Source organism: Sipha flava, unplaced genomic scaffold, assembly GCF_003268045.1.
Source record: "Sipha flava isolate LNK unplaced genomic scaffold, YSA_version1 74_pilon_pilon, whole genome shotgun sequence".
Lineage (NCBI taxonomy): Eukaryota > Metazoa > Arthropoda > Insecta > Hemiptera > Aphididae > Sipha > Sipha flava.
In genome coordinates this window covers 914920-925641 of record NW_020273614.1, presented here as the reverse complement: position 1 = coordinate 925641, position 10722 = coordinate 914920, and the positions used below count along the sequence as shown (strand labels likewise).

The 10722-nt window shown below is 28.3% G+C and overlaps 1 protein-coding gene and 1 pseudogene across 3 annotated transcripts; one reads left to right on the top strand and one right to left on the bottom strand.

Moving 5' to 3' along the window:
- Nucleotides 1-506: 506 nt before the first annotated feature.
- On the bottom strand, nucleotides 507-10309 carry LOC112692519. 3 transcript variants are annotated; one of them, XM_025567202.1, is made up of 10 exons: nucleotides 10116-10309; nucleotides 9903-9983; nucleotides 8344-8421; nucleotides 7949-8251; nucleotides 7457-7513; nucleotides 6270-6534; nucleotides 6085-6209; nucleotides 5552-5821; nucleotides 1114-1812; nucleotides 507-1039 (listed from the first exon to the last, which is right to left on the bottom strand). In XM_025567202.1, exons 3-10 carry the CDS (start codon nucleotides 8368-8370, stop codon nucleotides 878-880), a joined length of 1908 nt encoding a protein of 635 aa, XP_025422987.1. In that variant the 5' UTR covers nucleotides 8371-8421; nucleotides 9903-9983; nucleotides 10116-10309; the 3' UTR covers nucleotides 507-877. The 3 variants fall into 3 exon arrangements, with proteins under 3 accessions (XP_025422987.1, XP_025422985.1, XP_025422988.1); XM_025567200.1 differs by lacking the exon at nucleotides 10116-10309 and having other exon boundaries at nucleotides 507-772; nucleotides 835-1039; nucleotides 9903-9978; XM_025567203.1 differs by lacking the exon at nucleotides 8344-8421.
- Nucleotides 2846-4291, top strand: LOC112692520 (annotated as a pseudogene).
- Nucleotides 10310-10722: the final 413 nt, after the last annotated feature.

The window sequence follows — 10722 nt, the reverse complement described above, 5'->3', positions numbered from 1 at the left end:
ATTACAGGAAGTCAATTATTACACAATTTAACGCAGGAATAAAAAAAAATATTAAATAAGATGAAGGAAACTTGTTATAAAATAATTCATTTTAAATAAATTGTACAATTTAAAATTTAATACTAAAAAATAACAAATTTGTGGAAAATTGCACAGTTGATAAAATTCAATAAATTAGTTAACAAATTAAAAATCACTTTCATAGAGTAACTAAATTATGTATTAATATGTTGGAATTAATATTTGCGGATACATAATAATTAAAAATTATTTAATTGGTATTTATCAATGTATAGATAATTATAATTTATGTTAAACAACATGTAATACATTAATTTTAATAAATGTAATATTTTTCATCTGGAAGATTCAACATACTCAAAAAACAAATTTACTGTTATTAATCTATAACTTTTGACATTAGTATTATTATTATATATGTTAACAATGATAATTAATATATCATACATACATAAAATATATATTACCTACATTTTTTCCAAGCACTATTGAGCAAAAATCATTAAGACTTTTGTATGAAGTACTTATGATTACGACGCCTTAACAATGGATACTTTTAATTTAATTTTTATCACAGTAAAACAGCCTTTTTTTGTCATAAAGGGTCGCTACAATTTGTACATCTACCTATTATCATGTGCTTATAATCTATTAATAAATAACAATTTTGAACACAGAAGGGCGAAATATTTTGCAAGTATAAATATATTATATTTTTTTATCGACCAAAATTGTTGCCATTTTCTGAATTCTAAAAAAAGGGAAATTAAGTTAAATAATACTATAAAAAATCAAATAATGTTAGGAGCTGACCAGTCTTGTTGGGGCTATTTAACTTTGATCACATAATGTATATTTAAATAGCCATCGACCTCATATCCGAACACATTCCATCTACCTGAGGGGGGCCCATATCACCACTGGATAACTGGTCAGTACGACTATCTTCACTGCTCGAAACTTCATGATTATCACCATGATCAGAGGTATAACGATTTATTTTGTTTGCCTTGTAAGACTAAAAAAAAAATAATTAACAAGGTTAATAAAATATCTAGATCATGTGAGTCATTAAATAAATACCCTACTTACACTATAGTTTTTCTTGTTGCTTTGATAGTTGTTGTTGCCACATCTGGTTCCTCTATTGTTGAACATTTGTTGACCATTAGGGCGTACATTTCCCTGACTGGGATAAGGATAGGTTGGATTTAACATCACCTGAGGAACAGCAGGATAGTGCATTTTAGGAAACCGGTGACGGAAACCAGTAGTAGGAACAAAAAATGAGTTGGTAAAAGATGAATTGACCAATGGTCCATTAGGATGTCTGGGATGAGCTAATGTAGTTGGCCCAGTTTTATAAAATGTACGAGTTTCAGGATACTTTTTAGGTCCGTTTTTCATGTAGTCATTATTGTTCTTAATAGATAAATTATTGTTATTTCCTTGATATTGCTGTGTATCACCACGTTGCTTAGAAGCATCCTTATGTTCAGGACGTGTATTTATAGAAGGAGGCGGATGTCTAATATTATACTGAATTTGATTCATAAGTAATTGATTAGGTGATTGATCAGATTTTTCAGGATCTGGCGGAGAAGATGTAGCAGGTTTAGAATTTATTGGTTGGGATATTGACTGTGGTGGAGGATCAGCTAAACTTATGACTGGAGTTAGACACAACTGTTGAGCTTCAGGAGTGTACATTTGAGGTTTTTCCCCATCATTTCTAACTACAGACATCAATGATACAAACTGATTGGTAGTAATTACTTGCGCTTGCCCCACCTAGAGTCATACATTGAATATTCAACATACAGCACTTTATTAGGAACGTTATATTAGGATTTTCTTTCTCGGTTTATTAAATAGATGATACAAAAAAAATCTAGCTTCTAAAGAACTTCAACTAAAAAGATTAAGGCAACAATAGATAAAATAAATATGATTACTTTTTAAAATAACCAGTAAATTATTATTTATAAGCAAGGCTGTGAATTTAATGCATTTGCATGTTTTTTTGCCACAACGTATAATAAAATGGATTCGGTCAAAATTTGTTTTGACTTATATATAGTTCAAATACTAAATCTTATTTAGCATATTTTTGCACATTTAATGGATTATGGCATATAATATAAATGCATATTTTAATGATTTTTTTTATATAAATGCTTTTTTCGGTCAATCTGTTCTAAATTGATATTAAATTTATTAGTATAGTTTCAAGTAAACTATTATGTTTTTAGTCGAATATTAAGTGTATTATTGACGATTATACTATTGAAGTAGAGATTAAATTAATTAACTAATATCAAATCGTACACAACAGATGACAAAATTCGAAAACATATTAATACGCCTTTAGTTTGATGCAATCTGTTGATCAACGTACTTCATGTATGTGTTTGTGTATTATTTTCATTCGTGTTGATTTCTTTGTTTAATTATTTTATTGTAGTAATTCATATTTGTCACATTTTTTTTAAATAATATAGCTAAATAAAAATGCCAAAGGAAAAAACATCGGTTGCGACCCATTTAAAAACCTACATTTTGGAATTTGGAAACATATTTACAAAGGACAATAAAATTCTAATTTGTACAGTTTGCAATATCAAAATAGCAAGCGGTAAACGTTTTTCTGTAACACAAAACGTTGCACAGATAAAAATCGAAGAGGAATCAATTGTGTAGAACAGTGGTGGCCAAACTACGGCCCGCCATCATTTAATATCTGGCCCGTGAAAGTCTTCTATATTACAGCACTTATTTGTATAACTGTAATATTTTGCATTTACATAAAAAAAAAATTTTAAATGCATTTTTTTATGGCCCGCGATAAAAAAAGTTGTTTTTTATGGCCCGAGGAAAAAAAAGTTTGGCCACCACTGGTGTAGAAGATAAAATTTCAGCAACTTATTACAAAAGATTCATCATCAAAATCTTCATTCAACAATGATTTGTGTAAAGCAATGCTCAGTGCTAATATCCCACTTAATAAATTAAGCAATAAGTATTTCAAACAATTTCTAATAAAATAGACGGCACAAAATGTACCAGATCAAACAACATTGTTCAAAGGAAATGTTGATTATTGCTACCAAGAAGTAATTTCAGTTTTGATAGACGAAACGACAGATGCTGTGGGTCGTTCTATCTTTTCAGTCATTATTGGCACATTACTTCCGAATCGTACAGGTGAAATTTTTTTGTTCAATCTTGAATATTTACAGAAATCAAATCATAGTACAATATGTTCAGTATTTGAAAATTCTCTGTATTTATTATGGCCTGACGGAATATATCGAAACAACATTTTACTTTTTTTAACTGATGCTGCGCCTTATGGCAAAGGCAGATGATACATTAAAAGTTTTGTATACAAAAATGGTTCACGTAACTTGTACTTCCCATGGACTGCAAAGAACTGCTGAACAAATTCATATTCAGTTTCAAAAAGTCGATAAACTGATCGCAATGTCAAACGAGTATTTTAAAAAGCGCTTTATCGTGTTCAAAATTTCATACTGATGCACTACATATACCACTACCCCCTGAATCTATTTTGACTCATTAAGGTACGTGGATATCTACCGTAATATATTACAGTAAAAACTTCGAAACTGTAAGTCAAATTGATAAATGTTTTGATGAATATGATACACTTTCTATTAAAAATGCTCAAAAATATTTAAAACTTAATCAAATGAAAATAAATTTGGCTTACATACATTCAAATTTCGCATGCCTTTCCATAGCTATTACACGTCTACAAAAACAAGGTATTCCCTAATCTGAGGTTATTGAAATTGTAAAAGATTTTTCGACAAAGTTTAGTCAATTAATAAGCACAGCTGGAACTGCTGTTAATAAAAAATTACAAACAGTTCTCAACAAAAACAAAGGATTTCAAATAATTTGTAATATTTCAAAAATATTAACTGGCGAAAAAAAGAATAAAGGTTTGGATGTACCAGAAAATTTAACCAGTAGCAACATGACATATTTCAAGTTTGCCCCAATAATATCATCGGATGTGGAACACACCTTTTTTCTTTGTACAAAGCTAGATTTGAATCAAATAGGAGGTCTTTTAAATTTGAAAATCTGAAGAAATCGTTAATTGTACACAATGCAATAACTACTTTAAAGGTAAAACATATAATTTTATATAAAAACATAATTTATTCTAAGCATATTTTTTTTTTTTATAGATCTTGTATACAATAAACATCAAGACTAGCCCAATAACAAATTAATAATTAATAAAAAAATTCAATGAAAAAAATAATAGTTAAATTTGAATGGTTTTTTTTTTTTGCATATTTTTGAAAAATATGAGCATATTTTAAGAATTTTTAGAGCATTTTTTTATCAGTTTTTGGTGCATATTTAATAGTTTTTAAGTGCATTAAATTCACAGCCTTGTTTATAAGTATACAATAAAATATTCTCAACTATTATAAGTGTAAAGAATAATTTTTGGTTGCAATATAAAATTTTAAAAATTATAATCTTAATATTTCAATAATTTAGGAAATTTCCATTTATATATATTATATATTATAATATATATAATATATATATATTATATATATTAAAAATTTTTATCAATTTAAACATTTTTTATTTATGGTATTGAAAAACCATTTAGTAACAAATTGTAGTAAAGGATAATACGAGTATACTTTTGTACTAGTCGAAAGTCTCAATTGAAGTTCTATTCAACTTAATTTAACTATATTACCAATAGAATAGATAGAATAAATAAGTATTATCTTAAGAGCTAAGCGAGAAAATTAACGAAAATTTAGCTATAATATATTAACATACAATAAAAAAATTAAGAACTAAAACAGGTAATCTATTCAATAAACTAGACTCATTACCTTACAATTTATAAATTTTAAATTATCTAAATATTTAAAATATCTATTATTTATGATTAACTTAAAATATTTAATTTATGTAAAAAGTAAAATTAAATTTAAAATGAATATCATTAAATATTATTATAATAGAATATTTAATTATTTCTTTTTTTAGTAACTTAATAAGAAAACAAAAAAAAGAAGTAAATTAACAAATTAATATCTTATAACTGTGGAGAATAATTAAAAAAATGACTAATAATTTAAGATATTTAAGCATATCATAAAAGCAAATTTTAATATTTTTAATTCAGATATATGTTTGATGAATATGAGTATTAATTTAAGATAAGAATCAAGTATTTGGTTTACTTAGATAACAGAATATTTTTTTTTTAACGACTATTTTATCATTCTAAGTATTTTTAATTTATATTTTCAATCAGAAATTATTAAGTACTAAAAATACTGTAATATATTTACTTAATAACATCAAAATTCATCTATGTTAGTTAATTTAAACATTTTAAGAAAATCATAAATAATTTAAATAATTATCTCAAAAATATAAATCTCTGTAAATATATAATCAATAGCTCAAATTAAAAAACACCTCGCTCAACCCTTATACATACTTTAAATATTTTAATTACCGAAGCATCAGCAGATTGTGGCCTAGGATTTGTGCACTGCTCTGTATATAATGGTTGATGAACAAGCTGAATATTTTCCAAAACAGGATCATAATACGGATAACCTCCATCAGAAGTTGCAACCATATAAGGCATATATGGTGACATCATTGGCATTGGATATGCCATATCTGAAGATGGTATCATACTAGACATTTGAGTCCCCGAATAATAAGGTGTATCACAAGGCATCGAAAATAGAACCTTAGATCCTGGATTACCATTGCAAACCTATATTAATAAAAAAATATTAATATTTATTTTATAAACAATTCATTATTTTAAATCAAGAATTTATTTAAATACATAATAAACATAGAATGTACATTTAAGAAACTATTCCAGTTTTTTAGTAACTAAAATGTTAAGTTATATTGAGATAAATAATTGAATCATTGCATGATATCATAATACCTAACATAAAAATCTAAATTGTTTGAATTTATAAATATATGGATTCATGTCAATATATATAATTATAATTGATAACTTACCGAACTTACTGGTAAATTAGGGTAAGTTTGTTGAACTAACACTTGGGGTATAGGATTCGGATAGAATATAGGTTGACCACTATAACCTTGCATGTTGGTAGCAGCACTTTGTGTTCCATAAGGAGCTAAAAATATAAATAACAAAATAAGTGATTCGGAATTATAAAAAATTATTAATTAATTACCTGTTGGGTATATGGTAGGAACAAGAGATTCAGTTGAAACTGAATTTTGTGGACCAGAATGTTGTGGAGGTATTGATGTATTCCCATTAACTGGCATGTTAAAAAAAGCCATTCCATTTTGATAAGTATACATTACTGGTGCTAACATTGGTTGAGCTGGTGAAGATAATGGAGGAACTGAATACTGTTGAACTTGACTACTATATGACATCATATGTGATTGCTGTTGAGGAGATTGGTTGGAATCATAATTACTTTTGATATCCTAATTTAAGAGTATATAAATAATTAACACTGGATTTAAACAGAATAATATAAAAATAAATTATTACATTATAAAACGACACAGGGATATAACACGGGTATATTGGTACATGGACATGTCTTACACACAACATAATAGGTAAAATTAACAGTTTCCCAACCAATAAGTTGTCATAATAAATAAATTTACAAAATAATTGTTGGGCAGCAGCATATTTCTTACAATATGTCTGCAGTGGCCATTTTGAGTTCATAAGGACACAGCACAGAAAATAAAAATGTACAAGTGTCACATTTGATATGATGTTAGATACCATTTTAACATGATCCCAGTGATAAAACATATCCATGTGAAAAACGATAAAAAAAAAAACCATTATTTGAACTTTAATAAATCAAAAAAAAAAAAAAAACAGTAAAATATTTCATAAAGATATCCAATTTATTGTAGAAAAATTTATAAATATGAAGTTAATAATATAATTAATTAGACATCAAATCTGTTATCAATATTTCTAAAAGAAATTCATTTTCCTAACTTAATTTTTACATCAACAAATTATATTTTCAATGTATATGACTTAAATGTTATCTTCAAAAACTCTTTGATAAATTAATAAGACCAATTATAAAAACTTACATAAATAAAATGTTTTGATAAAAAACCAATTATAAAAACATGTAACAATTAAAAATAGAAAGCATTGTCACCCAAAAACCTAAAAATTACTAGTAGCTCACAAACTACTAACATATAAATTCAAAAATAAATATATATATAATAAATTTAAATTTAAATACAAAACAATTTCATTAGTTACCCTTGTATATCAAGTAATTTTAATGTATGTAAGATAAGAAAAACAATGTAGAAATTTATTTTATAATCTAAAAATTATATTTATGAAATTACATATACATACTTTTTCAAATGCAGGGGCTATGTTAATACGCTTGTCTTTAAATATCAGAACAGGACCCTGAAAAATTGAATTTAATCAACACAATGAACTATTAACTTAATATAATTAAAACATGGAAAACTAAAATATAATATTATTCATATATTTGAGTTATTCAAATATTATTCACTTGGTAAATTAACTATAGTCGGGAGCAAAATGAGCGTTGGTACCCCCAACCCATTATTCGTACCCACTGTTGTAACCATTGATTCTCAACTTTGTACCGTCACACTGCCTATATGTATCGTATTCACGGGCACCAATAATGAGCGAAAACCACAGATATAGGTATATGTATATATAATAGTTGTAAATATGTGGGGTGATAACATGAACAGTGAACGAATATTTGATAACCACTTTAGATAAACAGCCACTTGGCACATTACGAGCAGCGATCATTTTTAGTGCTCCTGACTATAGTCTAATTAGTCAAAAGAATAAACTTACAGCATCTATAATTTTTTTAACTTCTTCTTCCGTATTAAAAGTAATAAAACCAAATCCTTTAAGAGCACCACCTTTATCTTTGACAATTTTAACTACTTTAACTTCACCATAAACAGAAAAGAAATTTCGTAATTCTTGTTCTGATGTACCATTGGCTAAGCCACCAACAAATATTCGATTAGGTACCATGGTTGATCCAAAACGGGTTTCAGCTACGTTTTGGTTATTATAAATGTAAGTTTGTTGTTGGAGGCTAGATGACTCCAAATGATGATATTTCTCTTTAATATTAGTGTAGGTTACCTAAAAATAAAACAAGTATATTGAAATAAAATAAAAGATTAAATTTAAAGAATATTTATATTATAAAAATCTTTGCTATTAAGGGTAAATACCTTGCGACCTCGTTTCATTTGTGACATTATAGTTGGGCAGTAATGCAGGAAAGAAGGATGAGAAAATACAAAGGAAACCTATTTCATGGAAAATGTCAAAATTAGCAAGTTTAATTAATATCTTATCACTAAATTTTATAAGGCTGCAGCTATGCAAAATATTTTTGAACTATAACCATTAATAAAATATAAAAACTTAATAAAAAAAACAAAACTAAAATCACACAATGCAATATACTTTAAACTATTTCTAGGTTGTAGTAAGAAGCAATATATTAATGTTACATTGCTCTCAATTATTAAAATAAATTAGATTTAATCAAGTAAACAGTCCGTACTATCTACTATTAAGTTCAAAGGAGTTTTTGAAGAGGTCAAATCTAAGTGTTGTAGATAAATAGGTAATTAACACTAAAATAATATAATTTAATAATACAAATAACTAGTTTAGCACCAATAATATCAATCACAATAAAAAAAAAAAAAACAAATATACACAAACTGAAACAATATATTTTCTTGATTTTTCAAAATACAATATATAAGGAGGAAAACAAAATGGCAGATAAATGTAGAACAGGTTGACTTCGGTGATAAAAAAAAATTAATTATTATGGAACACTCATTCAAAACGATTGTTTAACCAATTTTCACAAAATACTATAACCCTGTATTTAACACATGCGTTTTTTCGCTAAAAATTCAACTGTCATTAGTTACTTCAACACTAAATAGAAACGTATAATAAATATATAAATATAATAAATATAATAATTCCCCGTATTTGTTAAAATGTGATCAGCAAGAAACCTCCATATAACACATACATACACATACACGCGCGCGCGTACGCACAAATATATACATACATTTAAGAGTGAGAGTACAAATACTGGGGATATACGCAGCTACACAAGACAAAAAATTCGAATTGAACTGTTAGCATTTATTGTAGGAACAAACGAAATCGATACGAATTCACGTCCTGGAAAACTTTAATTACGATGGTTATCTTAATTTAATACTAATGATAGTAAACATAAAAAGAACAGCGAAATTAAGGAGAGCGTTATTATTATATTATTAAGGGCATAGTCGTAGTCAACCGATTGGGTTTCCCCCAACGTATGATAAGAAACAATGGTAAGATTTGGAAAAAAACGATAGTGATTGCTACGGGTCATGAAGATAAAACCTAAAATTACCACCTAAAATTATGTCCCGCCGCCACTGCCGTTCTAATCACAACTCCAAAAATAACACGATAAACCTCTTCTTGAACACGCTTCCATCCCGATCCATACAAACATTAATATATATATATACCTATACATAAATTGTAAATGTCATAAAAATATTAAATCACTAGCCGCCCGAGGTCGCGCAATAAACTAATAAATCAACATTTGCGTGTTGCACAAAATACAACATTTAAGTGCCGTGGTATTTTTATCAAAAATACCGATCGTGCCATACAATCGAAGCATGCAAGAGACAAATAAAAAAAATAAAAAATACGGTAACAAACATGGGTGTATTAAAATTTGTTCAATACTTACTGGGGCTTTTGGTACTTTTAGCTCGTAGTGCAGGTGTATCGTGATGCAACCGAACACGAGACATTCATACGTAACGGTCGACTGTAATGGAAGGAAAATATGAAAATTATTTTACACAAATAATTAACAGATTAAGGGATTTAAGTGCCGAGAGCCACGATATTTGAGATCTTAGTTATAAAAATTAATTAATTCTAAGCGGTAGTATCATACCGTTGATGATGAACATCTCTCGTTCCGGGCGACGCAGTGCCGTAGTGAAGCAGCAGTAGTTGTGTTCCGTGCTCGTGATCTCGTCAGCGGTTGAGTGGAAAATAATAATATTATTATCGTTCGGGGCCCTGCGAGAGCGTCGAGACAGAGGAAGAAAAATAATTGATCGAAATGACGAGACCTAGCGGGTTTTTGTGTAGTAATTTAGATGTATGGTACAGGTGTAAATCTGGAAGTGTATTTGCGTGTTCTTCGATGATATCGTGCAATGGTAATAGCAGCAGCGGACGTGCGACGACGATGGCGAGGTGCACAAAGCGAATTACGGACTAAATTATACTATGTAGAGGAAAAGAAAAAAAATTATCGTTTCGGCTGTACGCAACGGATTAATCTACCAGTGTGTAAGAACGAAAAGAAAAAGGAGACGCGCACGGGAGGACAGAGAGAAAAAAGTGTGCACTGTGCGCGAACGATTGTGGTGATTGCGCGAGCGCGCGGGCGCAGTGTGCGCGTGTGTACGTATGTGCGTGTGTGTGCGTGTGTTTGTGTGAGCGCGAAGGAAAAATAAAAGCAAAGAGTACACAAACGCAACGCGATAAAACAT